At 33.5% G+C, this 26,523-nt stretch overlaps 2 protein-coding genes, 2 long non-coding RNA genes and 1 other non-coding gene across 7 annotated transcripts; 3 read left to right on the forward strand and 2 right to left on the reverse strand.

Annotated features, from left to right (window-relative positions):
- Positions 1 to 1,601: 1,601 nt before the first annotated feature.
- LOC106421712 (probable WRKY transcription factor 29) lies at positions 1,602 to 11,281 on the forward strand. 2 transcript variants are annotated; one of them, XM_048752897.1, is made up of 7 exons: positions 1,602 to 2,108; positions 2,609 to 2,725; positions 2,816 to 9,838; positions 10,180 to 10,288; positions 10,377 to 10,408; positions 10,639 to 10,835; positions 10,975 to 11,281. In XM_048752897.1, the coding sequence occupies exons 1-3, from the start codon at positions 1,747 to 1,749 to the stop codon at positions 3,261 to 3,263; spliced, it is 927 nt and encodes a 308-aa protein (XP_048608854.1). In that variant the 5' UTR covers positions 1,602 to 1,746; the 3' UTR covers positions 3,264 to 9,838; positions 10,180 to 10,288; positions 10,377 to 10,408; positions 10,639 to 10,835; positions 10,975 to 11,281. The 2 variants fall into 2 exon arrangements, with proteins under 2 accessions (XP_048608854.1, XP_048608855.1); XM_048752898.1 differs by lacking the exons at positions 10,180 to 10,288; positions 10,377 to 10,408.
- Positions 4,122 to 4,280, reverse strand: LOC125584662. The gene has a single exon (XR_007321572.1). It is a non-coding gene; the product is annotated as a U1 spliceosomal RNA (small nuclear RNA).
- Positions 11,282 to 15,028: 3,747 nt separating the features above from the next.
- On the reverse strand, positions 15,029 to 16,248 carry LOC106421711. Its single transcript, XR_001284231.3, has 2 exons — positions 15,841 to 16,248; positions 15,029 to 15,674 (listed from the first exon to the last, which is right to left on the reverse strand). It is a non-coding gene; the product is annotated as an uncharacterized LOC106421711 (long non-coding RNA).
- A 133-nt stretch (positions 16,249 to 16,381) lies between these two features.
- On the forward strand, positions 16,382 to 17,711 carry LOC106421775. The gene is made up of 4 exons (XR_001284241.3): positions 16,382 to 16,701; positions 16,913 to 17,158; positions 17,293 to 17,344; positions 17,432 to 17,711. It is a non-coding gene; the product is annotated as an uncharacterized LOC106421775 (long non-coding RNA).
- A 5,945-nt stretch (positions 17,712 to 23,656) lies between these two features.
- Positions 23,657 to 25,905, forward strand: LOC106421821 (cystine lyase CORI3-like). Of its 2 annotated transcripts, XM_048750352.1 has the most exons (7): positions 23,657 to 23,994; positions 24,088 to 24,427; positions 24,519 to 24,737; positions 24,883 to 24,942; positions 25,055 to 25,210; positions 25,301 to 25,394; positions 25,516 to 25,905. In XM_048750352.1, exons 1-7 carry the CDS (start codon positions 23,744 to 23,746, stop codon positions 25,665 to 25,667), a joined length of 1,272 nt encoding a protein of 423 aa, XP_048606309.1. In that variant the 5' UTR covers positions 23,657 to 23,743; the 3' UTR covers positions 25,668 to 25,905. The 2 variants fall into 2 exon arrangements, with proteins under 2 accessions (XP_048606309.1, XP_048606308.1); XM_048750351.1 differs by having other exon boundaries at positions 23,680 to 23,994; positions 25,055 to 25,394.
- Positions 25,906 to 26,523: the final 618 nt, after the last annotated feature.

Here is a 26,523-nt window from a genome sequence, read left to right on the forward strand (position 1 = left end):
TATTTGTTTGATCTGTATTTATTCTATTTAGGTCGTTTATTTCGCTTAATGCCTTGTCCTTTTTTTTTATTTGAAGCACAAGAAAGGGTAAACTATGCACCAGATTATTTTAGTCCCACTAGTTTATGTTGTCTTCCAATATTTATTTTCTTAAATGACAACAAAAATGTTTTAAACATATAAATGCTTTCTTTCGATATTTATTCTTACAAGTAAAATAAAATACTTTTGGGCTATATAAATCGTTTTGGTTGATTTTGTTGTCTTTAAATGTTTTTTAGCTTATTGTCTCTAAATGTTAAGTGATTTAAATTGGAGTATGTAGATATTGCGCTGAAACGCACCTAGTATTGTGTGTATATATATACATTGTATTTTTTTCGATATGTATAACACATATCCCGTCAAGTGGTGAATAAGGGATGAAAATTTCTTCCCAGTTGCAAGAACAAGCTGATTAAAATATTCCTTTTTGTTAGTGATTTTTTTCGCAATGTGCTTTGTATTTATTATATTGTTGACTTTTGAGTTATTTGCCTTTTCTTATTGCCTTTTATGGGACTCCATTCACCCGTGCCAACTTCCATTCTTCCTCGTCTAGAAACGAAAGGCTTATCAATTTCATCAAGGGCAGACAAAAACTTAAGAGCTTACTACAAAATTCTCCACAGATAAACTGAATTTATTAACGAAATTGAAGCTAATAATTGTAAGTTTGAAATTATTAAAATAACCAAACCGCTTTTGAGAAATAAAATATTTTTGTCTATTACATAGCATTCTTTTGCCTATACGTTCATAGTTAAATATGTAAATATAAAGGAAAACAAAAAAATCATAATTACAAATTTACGTTTGAAAAAAGAACAAGTAAAAGAAGAAGAAGATATTATTGGAGAATCTTTCTTTAGTCTTAGTTGTAAGATTTTTGTGCTACTGGCTTAAAGGTAACCCCTATTCTATGATGGAGGCGTGGCTTATTGGACCAAACTATATATTACCACAAATCTTAACATAAAGCGATAATACCCTCTCAAATTCCTTTTATTTTAAAAATATTTTATTAAAAGAAGCTTTCTACATATAGAACATACTTGGAGTATATATTTAGTTATATCCAGTGTTTGTTACGTGAATGCAAGGCAAGCTAGACTTACGTACGTACCACATTAAACACACACATAATTTACAAGTATGAAACTAGTGACATAGCCTTTATATATAAATAAGGTGCTAGTGTACGTCATACATCTGCATGTACAAATGCCGCTTTCAAAATCTAATTGAGTAAAAGAACGATATTTAAATTCTCTATAAGTCATATATAGCTTCAGTTCAGAAGACATATTGCCCAATATATATATATATATATATATATATATATATATATATATATATAAATATTGTCAATATCTGATGATAAAATAGCAGAAATATAGAATACTCTTAGTTTTGGTGTATGATCCAAAATTGAGATATTTTGTCGGAGATGGATAGCAAATGTATCAAATTCTAAGTTTAGGTACGAATTGACTTTTTCAAAAGTCTACTAAATAAATTTTAAAAGTTAAATGATTACTAACGGTTTACATAGAAAACCAAAAAAAAAAGAACCCTAAACCACAAACCATCCTTTTTCATTCTTTATATAAACTGATGTTCCCCAAAAGGCTTTTCCTCGCCATATACCTGTGAAAGAAACAAAAAAAAAAGATATAAAAGGGAAACAATATTCGAGAGAGAGATATGGGTGAGGTGGCTTATATGGACGAAGGAGATTTAGAAGCAATAGTCAGAGGTTACTTAGGCTCCGGAGACGCCTTTTCTGGGGAAAGCTCCGGTGGGTTTTCACCTCCGTTTTGCCTTCCGATTGAGACGGCTAGTTTCTATGAACCGGAGATGGAGACAACCGGTTTAGACGAACTTGGTGAACTCTACAAACCTTTTTACCCTTTCGCCTCACAAACAATCCTCACAAGCTCCGTCTCTGTCCCCGGAGATTCAAGAAGTTTCCGAGATGATAAGAAACAACGAACACATAGTTGTCTTCAATCTAACGGATCAAGAGTTGATCATATCCGAATCCCAGTATCCAAATCGAAGAAGAGGTCAGTTATACTTGAAAATCTACTTTCAAATGCAACAAAAAAGCTTGAATATTCATAAATGTTTTGAACAAAAAAAAAAGAATATTCATATAAAAAACTGATTTTCAGCTGTCTGGGTTACTATTATGAACCACTTCTTGAAAATAATTTTATTAGAATTTTATACATATTAGGAAAGCAATTTCTGTTTGATCATAAATGTATAAACTTTTTGAACTAAACAATTTCCTACGACTCAAGCAATAGAAATTTAAAAATATAATTATTGTCAATAAATATTTCGATATACTATAAAATTTGTTATGCAAATTAATAATATATGCATAGAAAACTGAGAATGTATAAGAAAAAAAACATAAAATGCTAGAAAATTCATCTTTACAAATGTAGGGTATACTATATAGTTATTAATATCACCAACTTGTTTTTCATAATTATAATTATCATGAATATGTATGCTCCTTGTTGAATTAAATAATTTATGATTTGAATTTGAACAGCAAGAAGAATCAACTAAAGAGAGTTGTTGAGCAAGTGAAGGAAGAAAATCTGTTGTCGGATGCATGGGCATGGCGTAAATACGGGCAGAAACCCATCAAAGGATCTCCATACCCAAGGTCTTAAACCATTTCCGGTTTAACATAATCCTATCCTTACTTTTAACCAAAAAACCGGTTTGACCTACTTAACCTCTTTTGTTTCTTCAGGAGTTATTACAGGTGCAGCAGCTCAAAGGGGTGTTTGGCAAGAAAACAAGTCGAAAGAAATCCTCAGAACCCGGAAAAGTTCACCATAACGTATACAAATGAACACAACCATGAGTTACCAACCCGGAGAAACTCATTAGCCGGTTCGACTCGAGCCAAATCTTCTCAAACCAAACCGGCCGTAACCAAAAAGTCCGTAAAGCAAGTGGTTTCTTCTCCCACAAGTAACCCCATGATCACATCCACTGATGAATCTTCTGTTGCGGTTCAAGATATGAGGGTTGCAGAAACGAGTACCTACCAAATAACCGTAGAAACCAAGGGCACGAGTAACACTTTACCATCGGATTTGTTGTCTGGGACGGGAACTTTTCCGACTTGTACCTGTGACTTTGATGAACTACTGAATAGCCATGAGTTCCTCAATGGGTACTTATGGAATTACTAAAGAACAGTAGGTGTATGTATATTCAGACTTATATTATAGTTGCATTGCGGGCGTTGAGAAAAATGTATATTTATGTCTCTAGGAGATTAGAGCGTCGTAGTTTTCGTCTTGTTTCCAGCTTGACCTGAAAATGTAACCAAATATAGTTCATTTAAATTGTCATACTAATGCTAAGACAAATCCCCATTTTACATTATATATATTTCAACGTTTTCCACTGCACTAAGAAAAGACTACGCCTAAAATTGTTAGACACTGTGTGAAAATGGAACCGTCTTCAGGCCGGTCTAGATGATTAATTAGGCATCCTAAAATATACTGTATATTTTACATTATAGAGACACCAATATACAACTCACCCGCCCACCCAGCCGCATTTAGTATTTTAATGAATGTGAAAATTAATTTTAACTTTTAAATCAAATTATTGACAAATAATTAATATTCAAATAAATGGCCAGACAGTTGCACAAATCAACACCATGTTTCCATCCAATGTCCAAACTGAACGTATTTTTAGGCTCTAACGATTGATATGGATACATATGTTTTGTAAGGCAAACAAAGAGGTAACAAAATTTGAATTGGAGAAATTAAAAGAATCTTTACTCGAAAGTCTACTGTCATTAGCTTTTATTTACAGATGGGATAAGAAACGAGCCAGTCTTAGATTTCTTGTATCATAGAAACTTGGGGATCATTCATTAAACTTCCGTCAACAGATAATATATTATTCGCAATCTATTCTGAATTTATCAAATAGTTGCAAGTCCCAACCTCTCTGTCTAGCTAACAATAGATGATTCGTCTAAGCCACAAACACTTAACCTTAAAAAGAAATTGAACTGTTGGGAAATGGAAGAGGCCGCGCGAACACCCTTGCTGCCACAAATAATGACGCAGGATCATCCACTTGGGAAGACCTTAAGCTAAGCACCCTTCCTTATTGTGCAATGGAAGTCACTGGCATAGGCCACTCGTCTTACGATCACGAGTCAACCCCATCGAAGTAAGTATCTTTCAATGTTCGACCATCTTCTCCTAATATGCTTGCAATGTGGCACTGAATGCTTATGATTTATATGGTTATATATAAGGCAGCATCGTACTGTTAAATAATCTAGAAGGAGATAAAAGGTTTTCTTGTGTATTAAGACGTGAAAGTTACGCCTTATATACAGACTCGGCAACATATACTTTTTACCTAGTTACAAAACATTTTTACCTAATTACAAGACTCAATATCAAACTTACAATTTATGGGCCTATGGCCCAGTACCTCTCCTCAAGATGGAGTGTGCATATTACAAACACCCATCTTGACAAGAAATCAAATACAAATTCTCTGCATCCAAGCGGATTGGCGATTATATCTGCAAGCTGAGACTTCGTGGAGACATGTTTCGTCTGTATGACCCCTCGAGTTTTTCATCTCGTATAAAATGATAGGCTATACCTATGTGTTTCGTGCAAACATGGAAGATGGAGTTGGCTGCCAAGTGAATTGCGGAGGGTCTATCAGAATGTAGAGGGAACACATAAGAACAGTCGGCTCCAAGTGCTGGAAGTAGATTACGAAGCCAAATAATTTCAGTTATAGTGTCAGCCATGGCCCTATATTCAGCATCAGCTGAAGAGCGAGAAACAACATCTTGTTTCATCATTTTCCACGATAATAGCGAGCCTCCAAGATGAATAAACCAACCAGTAAGAGAGCGTTGTGTTACTGGACACTTACCCCAGTCAGCGTCACACCACACCATGAGAGTTAAAGGAGCAGGGGCGCGTAGAAGTAGTCCCTGTCCCGGACTCTGTTTCAGGTATCGAACAACCCTCAAGGTAGCATCCCAGTGTTCTGTTTTCGGCGATCCCATTAACTGAGACAATATATGGATAACATATGACAGGTATGGTCTTGTTACTCCAAGGTAAATGAGCTTACCAATGAGACGACGATACTGCATGGGATTCTGTAGTGTGGCACCGTTGGCACGAGCTAGCTGATGATGTTGTTCAAGTGGGAATTTTTCTGGTTTGACTACTAGTAGACTCGTTTCCGTGATGATGTCGATAGCAAACTTAGATTTCGAGCTACTTCTATCCCCAAGAATATTGAAAGATGCCAAGATCCTTCATACGAAAATAAGTGCTCAGATATGACTTAGATTTTGTGATGTAAGAAACCTTACTTCCAAAGATAATTGGGTCATCGACGTAGACAAGAACTACTAAGATCATATCAGTCTTTTGAAACGTAAATAGAGAATGATCAAAGTCGTTTTTTCTGAAAGCCATACTCTTTCAAAGCAGTAGCGAGTTTGGCGTACCAGAATCTTGGAGCTTGCTTCAAACAATAAAGCGACTTCTATAATCAGCATACCTTTGAATTGCCACCGGTTCTAAACCCAAGTGGGAATTGCATATAAATTTCTTCACCACGATCTCTATGAAGAAAGGCGTTGTGAACATCCATTTGGTGAATCTCCCAATCACGCGAGGCTGCTAGTTGAAGAAATGCTCGAACCGTAATCATCTTAGCGACCGGAGTGAAAGTCTCATTGAAGTCTCCTCCTTCGGTCTGGGTGTTACCCAATACCACAAGGCATGCCTTATGTCTAACCAGTTGTCCTTCACAATTTAATTTGAGATGAAAAACCCATTACAACCAAGCGCTTTCTTTCCCGGTGGTAATACTTCAAGAGTCCATGGACCACTCTCTTCACAAGCATCTATTTCTTCACGAACAACTGAACGCCAGTGATCATCAAGAACATCTTCCTCATAATGATGAGGCTCATAACCTTTTGTGATAGCCATCACATATGCCTGGTACTTTGGAGAGAAGTTATGACTTGAAAAAAACTTATCCAACGGATATGGTGTTGCAGGCGGAGGTGGCGAATGACGTAATGTTGCCACATAGATTGCCAGTTTCGTAGGTGGTCTTTTGGTGCGATGTCCACGTCCCAATATTTCAGGAGATGAGGGATACATGTTAACATCAGTCTCGTCAGGAAGAACCTCATCTTCGTCTAAGTTTGAAGCAACTACCGTAGTGGTTTCCAGTGGTGATATGATCTCACTAGAGGATGGAGTAGGAGCGGTGTCATCACATGTTACCGATGTTGCATGATGAGTGTATGCCAGTGGAGCTTCTGGTTCCGAAGATAAAACAGTTGTGGCTGAAGGTACAGGGTCAGTAAACAGACGTCGTCACTGATGGGCACTGAGATATCATGTGGTGTCGGTGATTAAATGTTCACATGAGGAAGATGATCAAGAAACGGGAACTCTATTTCATTGAATATAGCATCTCGAGAAACAGATACGACTCCAGTTTAAATGTTATACACTCTCCAGCCTTTTGACTAAAAGGATAACGAAGAAAGACTGAGTGATTGCTGCAAGTTGCAAATTTATCACCTCCGTATATCTTATTGTGGACATAACACAACACGAAGATGATTCAGTGGAGGCGGTCGTTTGTAAACAAGTACGCAGTAGGAGTTTGATTAATCATATATCCAGATGTAAGTGCACAATATCCCCAAAATTCAACCGGAAGACCCAACTGAAATCGTAATGCTCGAGCCACATTCAATATGTTACGATGTTTGCGCTAAACTCTCCCATTCTGCTGCGGAGTCCCTACTCAAGAGGTCTCATGCACGATACCATTTTGTGTAAAGTAATCGGAGAGACATGTGAATTCTAAACCATTATCACTTCGTATAATTTTCACTTTAGTAGAAAATTGTATTTCCACAAGCGCAAAAAAAAATTTCAGATGAGTAAGACCCTCTTTCTTGTTCGGAAGAAGGTAAATCCAGACTGCACGACTGAAGTCTTCTAGAATGGTGAGAAAGTAACGAGCTCTGCACATATAGTAGTGCGATAAGGGCCCTATAAGTCGCAGTGAATCATTTCGAAAGCAAAACTCGTCTTATTAATGCTTAAAGGGAATGAGTTTTGTGCTTGCTTGGCACGTATACAAACGTCACACTTTTTAAATTCAAAAACAGTACTACTAAAATCAGAAAGCTTCAACAAATCAATGCTTTAGAAGATAGGTGACCTAGGCGACGGTGCCAGTCATCAATCGTCAAACCACTGGTCTGCTGAACAGCTCCAACAGTCTCCACACCTCTAAAGACGTACAGCATGTTGCTTTCCCTACCCACTCCAATGTGATCCTGAATAACACAAATCTGATCAGTCATTGGAACTAAGAAACCACTATCGCGAGTAAGCTGAGATACATATATCAGATGGTAGTCAAGGCCACCTACAAAATACACTTCTCGGAGTCGCTAAGATGAACCCATAGAGACATATCAGAGATGTTTAAGAGAAAGTCAAGGGTACCTGTCGTGTGATTAGAAGCTCTAGAATCAATGATCCAAGATTCAAAGAATTGCTTACCAGAATGATGTTTATCAGATGAGATTTTGCGTTCATCAAACATGTTTACCAATGTCTTCCATTGAGCATCACTCAATCCACTGATACCCATTCTATCTGCTGTCGTCAGTGTGTGCGATTTCATAAGAGATGCCAAGATAGACAGAACACGAGCCTTAAGAGTGATGACTGCAGCGTGATTTGCTTTAGATGTGTTTCCGACTGCAGAGCCACTACAACGACCCGTTCCTGTAAATTGCGACGAAGATGAAGACTGTTTCAGATGCGACTTCTCTTCCCACCAATCAGGATATCCAATGCGTCAAAAGCAAGTCTCAGCAGTACGTCCACTCTTGCCATAGTCAGTACACACAGCTCCATGTTAGTTGTTCATTTGTCCAAGTGACATGGAGCTGACACTCTGCCTTCTTTCAGTGTTCATTTGTCCAAGTGATTTAGACTCTTCATCCCGAGTTAGCATCTTATAAGCTTCCTCGATAGAGGGCAGAGGAACCCGAGATAGAAGTGCAGATTTCACAGCTCCGTACTCTGTTTCATCAAATCCCATAAGAAACTGGCGCAGCTTGTCTTCGTCTCCCTCCTGTCGAACTTCCTCCATTTTTGGCTTTTTGATAATCATCCAAACTTCTCCACAACTGAGTGAATTTTCCGTAGTAAACATCTATTGCCAATCCTTTTTGTCGACACGTCGCCAACTCGGTTTTGAGTTGTTGGACTCGTTGACGGTTCTTCACTCCAAATCGTTTTTGGATATGTGTCCAAAGCTCTTGAGAATCGTCAATATGTGACATTGAAGAAGACAGTTCATCTACGGTGAGTTTAATCCAGGAGACAACAAGAGCGTTATTTGCTAACCAATCTTCATAATCTGGTGAGTCCTTGAGAGGTTGAGGTATACTCCCATCAGCAAAACTGAATTTCTTTCTTGCTTTTAACTCCAAATGAATGTTGGTTGCCATTCACCATAGTTAGGACCACACAAAAATGGTTTGGAGATCAAGGTTCTGGGGTTGTCTCCAGAGGTCAAGTCATATGGAAAAATCGTACGTTCTGTTTGTGAAACAGAAGAAACGAGGGATGATTCCATACCAGCCATCGTAGAAGTTCAGACAAACGAGATCTCATAATCGAATAGCTAGAAAATCTTGTAGGAGTTTAGATTTTCAAAGTTATGATATCATGTTAAGAAACCTAGAAAGAGGTAAAAAATTTCTTGTGTATTTAGATGTGAAGACTACGCCTTATATACAGACTCGAGAACGTATACGTTTTACCTAGTTACAAGACTCAATACTGAACTTACAATGTATGAACCTATAGCCAATACATATTGTTTTACCTAAATGGGCCTAAGCCTCACTATTGAGAATCAAACGCTTTTTCGTCACTATTGATAAGCTTCAAGAACCACGAACTTGAGCTCTTCATATACCTTACTTCAAGTTCCAGTTACAGCTTCTTCTTCTAACTTCAACAAGCTAGGATCAGATTCTTAATGTTGAATCACCATCCAACACTCACAAATGACTAATATCTGCCCCATATCTATTTGACTATTTTTCTAACTCTTGTCCTCGACTTATCATGGTCAATATGTCGTTGGGATATGTTCGTGTTTATCTACTAGTGTCAAAAAAAAGAAGAACATGTATATCCGTGTCTTTGAATAACATGCAATCTATCTATCTATAATAATAAAGTTGACTTATGATCTCTCCTCTTTCCTCCACCTCATCATAGAGCATGGAGCAATTACTGACACGTGGCCTCATCTCTTTAACTATTTTGAAATGTTTGTCGCTGGAGATCTGTAACTTGAGCTAACTTTAATCTGATTAATGGAATGGGCTATTAAAGCTTTAGAAAAGAGATCCATATTTTATTAGGGTTTGGTTTGTTTTCCCGGTTGACATGCAGAGTATAATCGGCTTGACTCTTCAGATCTCACTTCTCATACCTTCGTCTGTATAACGGCTTGACTTACCGACTATCCTCTTTCAGATACATTAATCTTTGCATTTACGTGTTTATAAATGGGATCGTAGCCTGCGATTATCAGACCCACCACTCTTAGCAATGGGCTTCTATCCGAGGTCTCCCTGATTCGCGCTTTCGTACCAAAGTCGAAGGATTCTTCGTCTTTCCAAATCGAGGTATTGTTAGAAATCCTTCTTCTCGGATCTGACTGTGATTCTCGATTTCAAATCTCCAATGCGTTTTATTTGCTTTTGAGAAGTGGATCGAAAGAAATATGGGATAGATACCTATATCTTCTCCTCACTTCTAGTATTATTCTATACAAGGATATTTCACTTTCATGGATTTTATACGCCATAGAATTTGAGATTTGAATCGAATGAAACCATAGCCTCAAAAGCTTTGAGCCAGAAGTCTTATGTCTTAGTGTTACGGACTATAGTTGTTTGTTCTTCTTCTTTTTCGTTTCTAGGCTGTCTTTAATTAGGGTCTATTGTTTTTGGATTTTGTGTTGCAGTGGATTCTATCTCCCAAATACTTCAATTTTCCACTTCCGATAACACCTACTTATGATCCATATGGGATTTTCTAAGTTCGTGGCCTTCCTTCTTATTTGAGTATTCAAGGTATTCTAAGCTTCATGCTCATCCGGCGTATTTGACCTTTTGTATAATTATCAAGTAAATAAGTATCTTATCTTCTTCTATAACGCAGGTTGTCGCACCTGTTAGAATGACATTCTAAATGTAAGCCTGCCTATTTTATTCTTTCCTATACTTCTTCTTCTATCATATCTTTCTTTTTCTCATATTTGGATTCCAGCCCTTTTGGATACGTGACATGTATGATACCTATAAGCATGTTCTTTGCATCCATCCTCTGATAAATCTTCATACAGCCGGACGTACAAATTTTATAGATGTCATTTTGTCTGAGTCTGCTGTCTCTTGATCATTCTGTTTACTCCCTTTTGCAGGTCCGTAAATACTGTATATTTGGACATTTCAATTGTCTTCATACAGATTTTCAAAGAACACCACTCTCTTTTTGCTCAAAGCCTATTTCATAACTGTTGCATTGAATGTTGATGCAAAGCTGCCAACGATGTCGCTTATCGCTTCAGACTTCAGCTTCTTGCCCGGTTGTGAAAGAGCTCCATTGGTCTCAACAACGGTATATTCTCTTCTTTTCCTTCTAATCATGCATTGTTGCCTTTCTTAGCATGTGTGGACTGTTACATACCATACTCAACCGCTTTGCTTTGCTTTGCTTTGCTTTATACTATTTCTAATTATCCTTTTTGAATGTGCAGAGAACACCACAGGTTGCCCTGATGCTACAATTGATGAAGCAAGCACAATGGACTCAACACCACTACCTTGTCAAGCGGAGACAGTGGTAAGCATTGACTGCAGAGCAAGTGATTTCACGTGGAAACAACAACAATGCAGAAAGAGTATTAGCTAATCATCAACATCATGGAGTGAAATAAAGGTTTGGGGATGCTTAGTGTTAGAGTGAGATGCAAGTCGTGTAACTTCAATCTCTGTTTATGTTATTGTTTACTTTACTTTATAAAAACCAAGCTGGATTCCATCAAGAAAACTTTTAAAAATTGATTTATTGTTTACTTTACTTTCTTAAATAATCTTTAATCCCTTATGTATTGACTCCTACCATCAACTGAACGTTAAAGATAAAACCATAAAAGATAAAAAAAACAAACCGTTATACATACGGACAGTACACCAATTAGTAATTTAAGACCAAAAAATGGCTCTATTCCATTATTAAAAACTTTTTAACATTTTAATTCTGGAGGAGTCAAAATGCATAAACATCTGTCGAAAGCAAAAGACTCCAAGTCCGATTTCTCCTTCCATGTACTCATAAAATCTATTGTTAGTTCGGGACTTCAAATTCTTAATTCGAGAAAACAACGTCCGAACCCGGCCGCAGCGCCGGGACACCCCTAGTTATGTATATTACTTTAGAAAAGTATAAGAATTGTTTGTATAAATATTCTGTAGCTTCGTATATGAATTCAAAAAATCCATTTATAAGAAGTTAGGTTTCTGACTACATATCATAAAGTTAAGGCATCCACAAACAGTTTAATTATACACAAGCTGTATGGATTACTTTTAAGAGAATTTATACATAATTATACTAATATATTCCGTGATGAATGCTCGTCGTTATGCTTCCAATGTGAGAGAATGCTTATAATTTGTACTAGGTATTTTATTTAAAAATAAAATTGATTATTATTTAAAAATTTATCACCATGTGCAGTGATAAAAATTTAAATTATATTTAAAAATAAAATTGATTAATATTTTAAATTTTATTATTTTAAACTAATATTTTAATAAAAATACTAAATAATGAGTTAGTTAAACTAGGCCTGGGCATAAAATCCGGAACCCGAAATCCGAATCGAACCCGAACCAAAAAACCCGACCCGTTATCCGACCCGAAACGTAAAAATACCCGAACGGGTCTTGTAGGGTGGTACAAAAAATATCCGAACCCGAAGTGTTATTAACCGAACCCGAACGGGTAACCCGAAAAATCCGAAATTAATAGTCAATATAAATATTTTGAAATATATATAAGTATTCCAATTATTAAATTTAATATTTGTGGTAATATTATATATAATAATAAATACTAAAATTCTAATAAATGCTTTAAGTACACAATTAGTTATAAATATGTATTTTATAATTGGCTCATTGAAATAAAAAGTCTACTCTCTATAAGGCAATACATATTTTTTACAAATGATGTTTGTTTTCATGCTTGATTTAACATTTTATTGTTATTTTATCAATTTTATATGTGATAGATTAATTTTTATTTAATTTAGATGTTTTTCTTTATGTTTTACTTCAAAAAATTTGTTTTTTACTTTGGTTATATCCGAACCGAACCGATATAACCCGAATCCGTACGATATATGATTACTTTATGGGTTTTATGATGCAATATAATTTTGAACCGAACCCGAAGTGTTATTATCCGAACCCGACCCGTACTAATAAAATTTTAGTATGGGACCTAGAAGCGTAAACCTGAAAATCTGAAAATCCGAAAAACCCAACCCGAATGCCAACGGGTACCCGAATGCCAACGGGTACCCGAACGCCCAGGCCTAAGTTAAACATATAATTAAAATGAATAATTCGTTTTGTTTATAATTATATTCAAGTTATATTTAAAATCATAATTTACATATATTATAATTTATTTATTTTGGTTAAGATAAATTAAATTACTTGTATACAGTAAAATTGATATAATTTTTTTATAATTATCAAAATTAAAAATTAAAAATCATTCCTAAAATTTATAGGTATCAAAAATAAACAAATGATATTACTATTAAAAATTTAATTTTTTCTTAAAAAAGATTGTATAACATTTTGAAAATATTTTTAGTATGAAATTTTTTATGATTATAAAAATATATTTAAATAATATTTCGAAATTTTAGAATCTTTTATATTTCCTTTGTCATATTATTTAAACAAATTTATTTTAATGATGAATTATTAGTTATTATCATATTATCAAAAGTTACCAAAAATTGAAATTAACATTAAATGTAGTTGTTCATGTCTCTTTTAGTCATAATCCATGTCATCAATTTTAGTATGTCATGTCACATCTTTTTCGTGAGAGTGATTATGGAGATGACATGTGTGAAATCACTTCAAAAATAATGTCTAGGGGATGGTCATCTTAAATAATTAGTTAATATGACATATTTGATTATTTACATTAATAATAAACCAGCTACAAATTTATTTATTTTTTAAATTATAACAAAATCTGTTGAGAAAGAATCAAACAAAATCTTACTAAAATTTTAAATATGTTTATAAAATAACACATTAATTAATTTCACAATTATTAATATAATATTATTATAAATTAATTTTAAATAAAATTTTATTCTAAAACAAGAAAATAAAAATTTCTAAAATATTTTTTATAATTTTATAATTATGTTCTGTATTATATAAAAATAGAAATGATTTATGAATTAAATATGAAAAATATACTATTAAATAGGAAAATTAACAAAAAAAATAATTGATTTATTTAAATAAATTATCACTCATCATTAAAATGGGTTAAAATTTGTAAACTATATAATATTTTTATACATAAGTTAAATTTTTATATCTACAACTGTATATATATTTTTTATTTTTATTTTGAAACTCTCAATAATATATTGTTTAAAAATGTTAATATAAAAAAGAAAGTAGTATATAATAACCTTTAGTTCATATACTTTTTAAAAAATGTGTTATTATAGAACTATGATATTTTAATAATTCATTTAAAATATTAATGATAAATCAAATTTTAATTATACATTTATTTTTTATTTTAATTATAATAAAATCTGTCGAAAAAATAATAGTAACCAAAAGTTAAAATATTTTTTTATTAAATAATGTATTAATGTAGTAACAAAATACATTCAAAATTCATGTAATCTTCCAAACTCAAACATAGTTACGTAATTTTCCAAAGTTTTTTTTTAAATAAATATTCAAACTCAAAATGATAATATTTTAATTTTTTGCAAAAGATAAAATCATAGATATTCATAGGGGAATTTGCCAAATATGACTCAAAACTAGATTTTAAATGCAAAAGTATACCCAAACTTAAATCAAATGCAAAAATAACTCAAGCCTTAAAAATTACAATCAGCCCCTTATGACCAAACACAAAACGAGAATTCAGTTTTACGAATATATCCCCATAAAGTAGATCTTAAAAATAATTTACAAATTTTGTAAAAAATATTTGATAGGAGAAAAATTGAAATCTTGTAATATAAACAGTTGTAAGTGAATAAATTAAGATATAATAAAATTGAATCGTTTTTAACATCGACAAGTGGAAGTATTGAGTCATGATATTCTTTGGTTTAGAGTTTGACAACATATGTTGTAGTATTGTATGTATTCTTAAAGTTAGATTTTGGAAGCTTAACTTTTTTTTTTTGTAAAATTAAATTTTGATATATGCTTTTAGCTTTGTGTTAATGAATTATTTGTTTTTATTTAGTTAGTTATTTGAGTTTAAAGTATATTTAGGGTGTAGACGACTTCGAGAAAGTCTTCTAGACGACTTTCAGAAAGTCTTCTAGACTACTTCCAGAAAGTTTTCTTGTGTTTTTACGTTAGAAGACTTCCAAGTCTTCCGAGTTAAATATATTAAAGTCTTATTCCCAATAAAAATATTTTAGTTTCCCGTTTAAACTCTGGAACTTCTAGAAAGTTTTCTAGAAGTCTTCTTGTGTTTTTACGTTAGAAGACTTCAAAGTTTTTCGAGTTAAAAATAATAAAGTGTTTTTTTTAACGCTGATGTATTCAATAACAAATAGTTACAAATGAACCCCCTGAAGCGCACACACCTCACAAACAGAGGATTGAGGGAAAACAAAAAACATAATATAGAAAGTAAAAAGAATACACCATTAGGTGTCATATCAAATCGCAGGAGCGAAGAAGCGAAAAATAATTGCATGGAGAACAGAATATCCATAGCGCCACATCCATGTAACTATACGCCATCACTGGATGCCTCTTCTCGGATAGTGAGGTCAAGCCATTGAGGACCAATGTCGCAAGATACGCATGATAACGGTGACTACGTACTTGTGACACTATTAGCGATGAACTAAAAATTCATGTCATGTTTTAAGCATGAACAATGCAACATGTACAAGATAGCATCTGAAGCATGAAAAAATGAGATCACAGAGATGACACTATTATGTGCCATTTGTCTTTGATATCGAAGATCCAAAATTAGGGTCCAGATTGTTAAAGCACAAACTCGGATCTTTTAAACTGGCTCCTTTTTTATCCACAGCAGTGGCTTGGAAAGAACACAAAATTTTGAGATCCTTCTCTAAAAGACCAATTCTCACTAATTATGGCTTATGATAACCTAACATTGGCCGCTGAAAATGTAACCAACCTGCCATCAGAAAGTCGCAGGAGATAGAGCAAGTCAACAAATACACAAAGACCGTATCTCCATTAGGAACCGGAAACGAACGACAAAACCATCTCTCCACTAGGAGCCAGAAATTCTTGGAGAACCAACAAAGGAACCTCAAACCAATAGAGAGCACGAATCTTACATGAATGGTGAAACCTAGAACCCCAACCCATCGTGAGGCCCACGAAGCACCAGCTGGAACAGAGATAACCAATCGCAGAGTCTGCAATAATAATAGAGGACGAACACGACAGAAAGAGAGGTCATCCTCAAGCAACTCCAAACGCCCGAAACTTCCAGATCTGAAGAGAGCAACACCGGATCTGAACTTCAAGCAAAAACTCATTCACTACGACACTACTGCAGAAAAACGAAGGGGAAAGAGAAGAGATTGAGTGAAACACATAGACACACAAGAGGACGAAAGGCGGATCCGGCGACCGCACAAGGCGGCGGCCGCCGGAAAAGAAACAGAGATTAGGGTTTTCTCTTGGGCTAGTGCCAAGTTTTTTGGAAAAAAATATATTTTAATAAAGTGTTTTTATTCCCGCAAAAAATATTTAGAAAATTTTATTTTCCCGTTTAAATATTAATTTTCTCAAAAAAATAAATTTAACATAATATTAAATTTTACTTTATTATACTAAAATCCAAAACCCTAATCTGATAATTTTTGTTTCTCTCTCTCCGACTCTCCATGTCTTCCCATCTTCTCATGAAAGCTTTTCTTCTCATTATCTTCTATAGCTTTCTCCCATGGTTTAACCTGACTCACTGATGACAAGACCAGCACGAAACTGTTGACTGGAGCAGCCACAACAACAAATTTGTTGAACTCAAGATCCGACTCAAGATCTCACACGCCGAACCACCTCTCTCGCTGGATCAGTCCTCTCGCCGCCACGCAAGATCTCTCTCTCTCCCGTGCCTCTCTCTCTCTGTCTCTCTCGCCGGACCTCTCTCTCGCTGGACCTCTCTCTCTCGCCGTCATTTCCGTAATTAGGTCGGTAGTGCGATGAGTGAGTGATTAATGATAATGAACATTCTCTTAATTTCGTTTGTCAGTCTGATAGCTGTTGGTAATTACATTGTTAGAAAAGGTTTTCGATCCTGTTTTAAGTAAATTTGGGTCTTATTAACCTATATTATTCTCGTATATGATTACATTTGTTCACCAAACAATAATTAGTTGACAAGGGTTATTTTGTCTACAGGTAGTTCTTGGATATGAACATGGTGTTCTTCGGAACACTAATCCAAGATATGTATGCCAGAGAGAGTTTGCGTTGAAGAATTTGCCTGATGACCCTCTTTTCCAGCTGATATTTTTGTTTTTCTTTCTTTCTTTTGCTTTCTTATATAAACTCTTGCATTGTGGGCAGTGGTTAACAGAACCTTCATCTCTATAGGTTTCAAAGCTTTATGAAGTTGTGCCTCCTGTTCTCACCAAACTCAGAAAGGTAATATTTCTAATCTTTTCTCCTTTACCAGGGTGATCAATTTTTTTTTTCTTTGGTTCACGTACCAGGGTGATCAATTCATATAACAGATTACATAGATAGTAGTCGAAAATAAAATTGTGCGTTTTGAATAGGTACTACACGGTGCTCTTTGGTGTCTAAATGAGTCTTGCTATCTGCTCTCAGGTAATATATGCGTCTTTGTTACTACAAACCATTTAAAACAGAACTCAGATGCTCAGCTCATTATGTTATTTTTGGTTTGCTTTGCAGATAATATGGGACAGAGCTCTTGGACTTGGACTTGAGAGGCCAAAGTGTGTTACAATGGATTGGCTTGAAGTACTGTAAGAAAGCTTCATCTGCTTATATTGACAGAGGAGTTGCTCGACCTTGTAATGATTGTAATATTGTTGTATGTTCTATGCAATAAAGAACTCCCAAGTAGCGTTTGTTTTTCTTCAAGATTATACTTCCTAACAGAATGTATATTCGGATTTAAAGACATAAAATGAGATCAAATATCAATCAAAATTTTTGAGTTTTCTCCAAATTCTCTGAATCAAAGAAGATCATCGAGTGGCTAGTTTGAAAGATTCATATTGTTGAAGACTGTAATGTCTAGTCCAATGTCTAATAGTTTGTTTATGAGTTATATGTGTACTTTGTTTTGAAGTAACTTGAACATTCTTGGATTTGTAAGTTTTCCAAATTTGTATATATACTTGTTTAGTTGCGAAGTTTTTTTGTAAATTTGAAAAATAATATTAATGAAAAAGTTTTGGTAAATATATTAATGTTTACAATAGCAAACACACAATTACACAAAAAAAATTAGTCAAATTTATTACAACCAAATGATAAACTTCTAAAGAAAACTTATTCAAAATCACAAAAGATCATAAATTATATTAGTTCAAACATATAACACTTTCAATAGAAGTTTTCTAGGAAGTCTTCCGGAAAATTTTTGGAAAGTCTTCTCGAAAAACTTCTCTGAAGACTTAAATTTCATACGGGAAAATAAAATATAAGCGGGAAATTTAAGAAGGAAATTAAAATTTAAGTGGGAAACTTAATTTTGAAGTGTAAATTGAAAATTTAAATTTCATGAAAGTTAAAAAGTATATCTTCTGATCTAGGAATACACATTAAACCATATTACTTGATATTCTTGAGGTTACTTAACACTTTTGAAAGTTAAAAAAAATATATATCTTAAAGTTGAAAATACAAGTTTTACAAAAACAAACGTAGAAGACTTCCCTATAAGTCTTCTCTCATTAGCTAGAAACATTTATAAGCATGAATGTTGTTAACTTCATAATTATCGCCAATTAAGTTATGAATTTCATTCAGGAGCCTCAATATTGAGTAATATAGATGAATTAACAAAACAAATGTTAAAAAGTGTTTATAGTTTCAGAAAAAAATGAAAGTTTATTAAACGTTGACGTAGACGACTTCCATGGAAATCTATTGGCCGACTTTCTAGAAGGTCGTCAAAAAAGTCATTTTTGCAATTGAAAATTTACAAAAGAAGACTTCCAGAGAAGTCAGTTGTATTTCCAGAGAAGTTTGCTATACATCAGACTTTTCAGGAAGTCTTCCTTTGTAAAGATTGGCTTACTTTTGTTTTAAATTTGTTTTCGAAAATTCCAGAGATGACTTCCATGTAAGTCGTCTAGGATGAACATGTTAGTTTTCCATTTGACCGGGTTGTATCTGAAATTTGATTTTTCCTAACGACTAACACAAAAGTCGTCCAGAGAAAAATAAAACTTTAATATTTAATTTTTGTTAGATGACTTCCATGTAAGTCATCTTGGGTTACTTTTGCAATTAAAAATAAAACTTAAATATTTAATTTTATATGGACGACTTACATGTAAGTCTTCCGACAAACGACTTACGCGAAAGTCGTCTATGGTAACCAAGATTTGACCAGAATTTGGGAATAAAATCCTGGAAGACTTACATATAAGTCGTCTAGCGGAAGACTTACATGTAAGTAGTCCAGATAAAATTAAATATTTAAATTTTATTTTTCAATTGCAAAAGTAACCCGAGACGATTTACTTTGAAGTCATGTAACAAAAATTAAATATTGAAGTTTTATTTTTCTGTGGATGACTTCCGTGTAAGTCGCCTAGGAAAATTCAAAATTCTGACACAATCCGGCCAAATGCAAAATTAATCTGTTTCTGACATGGAAGTCGTCTATGGGATTTTCAAAAAAAAATTGAAAACAAAGAAAACCGGAAGAATTTCAGAGAAGTCTTCTCACGGACAGATCTGGAAAATTTTTGATTTCATACCTTAAATTAGTGAGATAACTTGTTTAGCACACAAAAATCTTTCTCAAGCACCCAAACACTCAAACGAAAGCGACCCACTAAAAATCGTGAGCTCGAATTGCTCTATGAACCTTAAAAAAAAATTAGAATCTTGGTTTTTTTTTATGAATATAGAAAGAAAGTGAAAGAGATGTTGTTTTTAGTTCATAAGAAATGAGATAGAAGAAGACAAAATCGAATTTTAGGTGCATTAAGAGCTTCAAATTGGTTGTTCATGGTGGTTGGTGTATTGATGGCAATGACAATATTGTAAATACTTGATGAATATGAGAATGATAGAGTAAAATACTCATTTTCGAAAAGAAAAAAAAAATAATGGCATTTTCGTGAATATTTCAAACTTTTGGGGTGAATAGGACAAATCAAAGTTTCAAGAAAATATGTGTTAGTTTTGTGTTTGACTTTGAGTTTTGAGTCATATTTGCAAAAACCCGTAAAAAATAATAACTTTTAAAATGCACCACGAAAACAAACTATATATGTTGTAAAAAATAACATAATCTAATATTTTGAAATCTTAATTGTACATCCTAAAAATTTACACTAAGTATTTGATAGTGATCGAGAGTCTAATCTAGGGAAGAAAATATGATGTGGGCAACGATATCTTTAGAACACAACAATATAATCAGATTCCAATATGCAAAGATGAATTTTATTGATGAATAAGATCGAATACAATGAGAGAAACGAGATCCGATGTTACAAATGAAATAAATAAGAGAAAAGACTTAAAACGAGGTGAAATGAAGTCGAAGTATGTGTAGCTCTCTCTAGGGTTTTCTCCGCGATCTCCGTAGCCGTTATCTCGATCTCCGGACCTTCCATCTCTCGAAGAGTTCGCCGGGGGCTTCTTATTTGTTCAGGATCGCCCGGCCCATGCTGATATCGGCCCATTTGATATATGGACCAAAATTGGGTCTAACACTAATTAAAAAAAAAGAAAACTTAATATCATAACATTAGAAAAATATCATATATCAGTAAAATTTATTAAAATAATATGATAGATGCTACTATGTATAAAATTTACTAAAATAATAGGCCTATATTATTTAAACAAAACAATGTTTTTAGTTATAAATTTCGTAAATTCTAAATTTATATATGTTAAAGTATTTTTTAAAACACAAAATGTAAATATAAATTATCTTAAACATATATATTTTCTATAATATAAAGAAATAAAATTTTAGAATGTATTATACGCAAAATGTATAAATTAAAAAAAAAACATATTTTGAAGAATGTTCTCTATTTGATTATTTCATATTATTATTTTATTGTACCTAACTTGAAAATATATTCGGAAGTAACGAATTAGAAAATCACTATATTTTAATAATAAATAATAAGAATATAAATAATTATATTATAAAATTATATGATATATAATACTAAAATAAAATTGATATATTTAAAATATTTGTAAAAATATCAAATGAATCTTTTAAGGCAGCGTGGTGTTGTTTTATCTAATTGGGCCTAAACAAAGCCTCCCAACAGACTACTATCTGGACCATACATTTCTAACTCTTGTCCTCGGAATTAAAGACGTTGGGAAGTTGTCATATTCGTGTTTATCTTGTTAGAAAAAACAAAAACCAGTTTTACATCCATTTCTTTGAATAAAATGAAGTTTTTTTTTTTGCTAAAAAAAAATCGAAGAATATTAAAAAAATAATATTAAGAAATTGAATAAAATGAAGTTATGTATAGTACTTAAGAAAAAGAGAAGAACTGTTTCTATAAATATTGTGTGGCTCTTCGTATATGAATTCACAAAAAAATAGTAAAAACTTAATAGCATCTCTAAGCTCACTCTAAATTTATAGAATAATATTTTTATTATTTGGTTGTTAGTCCATTTTCTACTCCATTTTTGAGTAAAAAGAAATATATTGTCCTTTTAGTAATTTCATTAATATAATTACATTAATTATCTTTCCATATTTCACTCAGATTAACAATTTTATTAATTATAATACCTTAACAATACATCACATCATTAATTATAATACTATAATAACAATAGTGCTAATTTTTATTTATTAGTTAATTAACATTAACTTTGTGCCAATTAGTAAAATCAAAAATATAAAATAACTTGATTTTGCATATGGTTAAACGTTCGGTTTAGTTTGTTTTACTAAACTTTATTTTATTTTAGTTTCAATCGGTGAAAAATTAAGTAGCCAAAGAACATAATTCAAAGACATGTATTTGTGAATAAAATAATAACTTAAATCAAAATAATAAAAATGTATTACATTATTTTCACTTAATTTTTCACTTCATATAATTATTTTACTAGATAAAAAACTCTTTCTATTTCACTTAATTTAGCTAAACACATAGAAAAGTCTTTTTTATTAGTTTATAAAATCAGTTATATATGAACAGTTTTTTTTTTGGGTATTTTTTAAAAAATTGGGCCCGCTTGAATATTATAATTTTATGTGTGGCTTTTGAGTTGGGTCCTTATGGGTCTGGATGAGTTCGGTTCTGATGTATTAGAACCTAAAAATATCTAAATATCAAATGTGTGTGAAACGGGTTCAGATATTTGTGCAAAAAAAAAATTATATTACCCGATTCGGTATAGATCTTTTAATTACAATTAGTTATATTACGACACATCTAAAATATATAATACTAATTATGAAAAACAAATATCAATATTTAAAAATGTAAAAATCAATATTTGCGCATGTGCGCGGATCAATCTCTAGTAGATCTTATGTGTCGTAAGTAAAAAAAAATACTATCTTTTATTGGTAGAGTTATAACATATTTTACTTAGAAATTTATCATGTATAATAAGTTTAAAGCTTCGTAGTTTCGTTGTAACTTATTCATCGTTTTGTTTACCATTTATGTTTATTATCTGTTCAATTTTTTTTTCTTCATTTATTCCTCTTTATTCTGTTTCTTTTTCAATTCAATTCTTTAGATGAGTTTTTCTTCCAACTTTCTTTCCATTCATTTTGTTCAACAATGGGTCACCAATTGAAAAGACGAGAGATGAAACTTTGTTGGTGTAAAAATTTAAATATTATTTTTTGGTGTAAAAAAAACATTTTTATTTTTTTCCATTCACCTCGCACATGAGAAAAAAGAAAAGACGCAAGAAAAAGTGAAAAAATATTTCTCTTACACCAAAAAAAAAGTGTGTGCGGGTGAAGAAACATATATGGATCATGGTCTCATCCTATTATTTATCGTAATCGTCGTTGTGTTGGTCATACTCATGTCGATCCAAGTATGGTATTGCTGTCGCTTCGACGGAACACCGGTTGTGCCACTTTAACAAAACAAAAAGCACGCATTGAGCCTAATTCTAATGCGTAACTATTTTTCTATTTAACATGTATGGCCTATTTTGTGTTTGGTTTTACTTTGGTTTCTCTTTATGAATTATTTAACGATGAAACTTTTAGTTTAGCAACCGATACGATGCTGCAATGCGTGATCCATAATATTTTATTTTATTTTGGTTTAAGGATATTGCAACTTTATTCTACATCTTTAAGAGATATTTCAATGATTTTTCATATTTTACGGTGTTACATTAGGTGATCTGATTTACATAGTTAAAGGTGAAGACGTTATTTTACAGAAAAGAATCTGTATGATCTACAAAAGAAATTTAGTATGGCGATAGGTTATTCCAGCTTATCCTCAAGATTTTCAGTGTATAGACGACGAAAGCTAAAAACACGACCAAACCGAAAAAGATTCCGTTGTTTCTTGTAACTCACGTCGCAAATCATTAGGATTGTTCTTAAGTCTTGCATTTATATGTGTTGATGGTGACGCACGGCATCATAAGCAAAATGTAAACTGTAGAGGCCGTCACCGATAGTAAGAACTACGGATAGAAAGAAAACCGAAAATAAGTTGGGTACTATATTATATAATATCCCCTTGTATAATTGAAAATCCAAATAGCACGTGATTTTTCATTGTCTGATAAAATATTTTATATAAATTACCTATATTCCATTGACAGTTTTACATTTTGTACTTACCGTGATTAGAGGAAACGTTCTAACATGTAGGGACTCGAGATGCATTTAGTTCCTTTCTTTTCTTATATAACCACGCGAAGTATAAACTATCATAAGAAAAAGTGTAAAAACTTGTACTATATAATCTCACTAGTAGTAACGAGAGTAATCATCCAAAAATAAACAACTGCGTAAGGAAAAAAAAGGAAAAAAAAAAGATGGCGAACAGTGAAAGCGTTGATTGGCAGTTCAGTGGCAGCGATGAGGGCAAAGCCGCCTCAGAAGCCTCACTAAGCACTTACACCTCTAAACTCTTTGCTCTGTGCGATCCTCAAGGAAAGCCCATTTTGCCTCCACGAGGTGAAACTGCCGAGACTAGCCACACCGCTGAAAGGGCCGTTGTTAAAGCCGTCCTATTCGGCACTGGAAACGCCTATGCACCCAGTATTGGCCTTCCGGTGGCCAAAAGGTGATATATACATACATAGAATTATAGTAGCATAGTTTATTAATTTTAGACCTCTTTGACAAAAAAGTGTCCCATAATTTTTGCTTTTCTCAGGGCAGTAGCAGATTACCTAAACAGAGATCTTCCGAAGAAACTGTCACCTGATGACGTGTTTATGACCGTTGGATGCAAACAAGCCATCGAGCTTGCCGTTGATACATTGGCTAAACCAAATGCCAACATCTTGCTTCCCAAGCCAGGCTACCCAAGTAACTTAATCCGTTCCATCTTCAAGCACCTTGAGGTCCGCAATTACGAATTTCTTCGCGAAAAGAAGTATGAGATTGACCTTGACAGCGTCCGAGCGGCAGCGGATGAGAACACATTCGCAATATTTATAATAAACCCGCACAATCCCAACGGGAACACCTACTCTGAAGCTCATCTCAAGCAGGTATTTTCACCTATACTCTAACTAGCTATACAAGTATTCGCATGGCCTTATGTTATAGTCCTTTGACTGTGTGTATATTAATGAATCTTAGCTCGCTGTGTTGGCTCGGGAACTCGGGATAATGGTTGTTTCTGACGAAGTTTTTCGTTGGTCGGTGTTTGGGAGGAATCCCTTCGTTCCCATGGGCAAATTTTCGTCCATTGTACCGGTGGTTACACTCGGGTCCATATCGAAGGGATGGTCTGTCCCTGGATGGCGAACTGGCTGGATCGCGCTTCACGACCTAGATGGTGTCTTTAAATCCAAAAATGTCCGGTCTATTTTTCTCCATCACTCTTTAAACATATATATGAATAATATGTATCATTATTCACTATGCATGTACTATGTTTGATATTAATTAAGAGTTATCAACGTTCATTCTTATTAACTTTTTTTCCTAATCTTATGGACAGGTTTTAGCTGCTATAAAACAGTTCCTTGATCTAAATTCTAAACCACCAACTGTTATCCAGGTACGAGACTTTCTGATTCGGACACTTTCTGTAACCATATAAAATAAAATGTTACGGACTATTCCAATTATTATCAATTATATAGCTAATGTTTCAGGTTTTTATTATGTAGGCGGCCATTCCCACCATCTTGGAGAAAACTGGTAAAGATTTCTTCCAAAGGAGGCAGAGCTTTCTGAAAGATGCAACCGAGTTTGCATATTATAAGCTCAAGAGCATACCTTCCCTCACCTGCTACATGAAACCCGAAGCGTGCACCTTCTTTTGGGTATTCTATCATTACTGTATCTTTAGAACTTATTCTAACCTTCTCTTTATAATTGTGTTCTTTAAATTTTGTTTTCTTTTCTACTCGCAGACCGAGCTGAACTTATCATCCTTTGTGGATATTGAAGATGATGAAGACTTCTGTGAAAAATTAGCTATTGAGGAAAACCTCGTCCTTTTACCTGGTATTAATCAATATTCATTATCAATGTCCAAGGTTTTGCGGTCTATCAGTCAAGATAATCATTTTTTCTGTTTGATAATTTTAACAAAACAACTTATATGTTGTGTGCTGGTTTGGTTTAGGGATTGCTTTTACTCTGAAGAACTGGGTGAGGCATTCTATTGACATGCATATTCCAACTTTGGAGGATGCATTTGATAGATTGAAGAGCTTTTGTGATCGCCACTCCATTTCAGGTGAAACTCCATGCAAAGCTGTCAATGGTGTCAACTAAAGGGTTCTTATGTAAGCCTAAGTCTTTTTATATGCTATGATATAATAAATAAATGGGGGTGTTTTGCTTTTATGAATAAATTATGAACACCTTTCGAGTTTGTGACAGAATAAATCAATGGTGTACAATAGTAGACCATTAATCATGTATGTTTTCACATCGTTGGGTATGTCTTTCGATGTATGTATGTCTTTGTACTTTTTATAAACGAATAAAATTCAGCTTGTTTTCATTAGAATATATCGGTATATGACATATTACAAAATCATTCATTATCTCTCTTACAAGTGTGAGGAGAAAAAAGTTTCAAAATCTATATATATATATATATTTTTTTTTTCTCGAAGGGCTATTCTATTACTCAAACTTGAGGTCTTGGTAACCAGACCGGAATAGAACAACCAATATAAAAAAGCTCACAATAAAAATATCTTACAGTCCTAGCTAAAGAGTGAGAAATTCTCTTTTGCGCTCTCAGGATATAAGATATCTTGAAGTCCGAAAAACATATCAGCAGCGTCTTTATCGCCTCCAGTTCTGTTGTAAAACTTGGCTAAGCGTGAAGCTCCTTTATCATCGAGATCAGATCCTTGCAATCCGTCCTGGAGCTCTGACATGACGAATGTTGAAGCATACTCTCCTTAATTTGTCCATCGCGGTGCTTCCATTTCTGAATGTTAGTCTCTCGCCGTCTTAAGTTCTGTGTCTCTTTAAGTTGAATATTTCCCAAGTTATCTACCCAAACCCAACCATCCACTATACATATATTATCCAAGCTTATGACTTGGGAATCCTTAATATTCTGCTCTTGTGGAATGTGGGCTACCATTTCATTTGCATTGAACCAGGCTTGACA

The sequence above is a fragment of the Brassica napus genome, chromosome C3, assembly GCF_020379485.1.
Source record: "Brassica napus cultivar Da-Ae chromosome C3, Da-Ae, whole genome shotgun sequence".
Classification (NCBI taxonomy): domain Eukaryota; kingdom Viridiplantae; phylum Streptophyta; class Magnoliopsida; order Brassicales; family Brassicaceae; genus Brassica; species Brassica napus.

Coding starts and splice junctions, on each gene's coding strand:
- LOC106421712 (XM_048752897.1), top strand. CDS start 1,747: ATGGGTGAGGTGGCTTATATGGACGAAGGAGATTTAGAAGCAATAGTC. Junction 2,109..2,608: donor GTATCCAAATCGAAGAAGAG/GTCAGTTATACT, acceptor GAATTTGAACAG/CAAGAAGAATCAACTAAAGA. Junction 2,726..2,815: donor AAAGGATCTCCATACCCAAG/GTCTTAAACCAT, acceptor TTGTTTCTTCAG/GAGTTATTACAGGTGCAGCA.
- LOC106421821 (XM_048750351.1), top strand. CDS start 23,744: ATGGCGAACAGTGAAAGCGTTGATTGGCAGTTCAGTGGCAGCGATGAG. Junction 24,428..24,518: donor CTGAAGCTCATCTCAAGCAG/GTATTTTCACCT, acceptor AATGAATCTTAG/CTCGCTGTGTTGGCTCGGGA. Junction 24,738..24,882: donor GTGTCTTTAAATCCAAAAAT/GTCCGGTCTATT, acceptor TCTTATGGACAG/GTTTTAGCTGCTATAAAACA.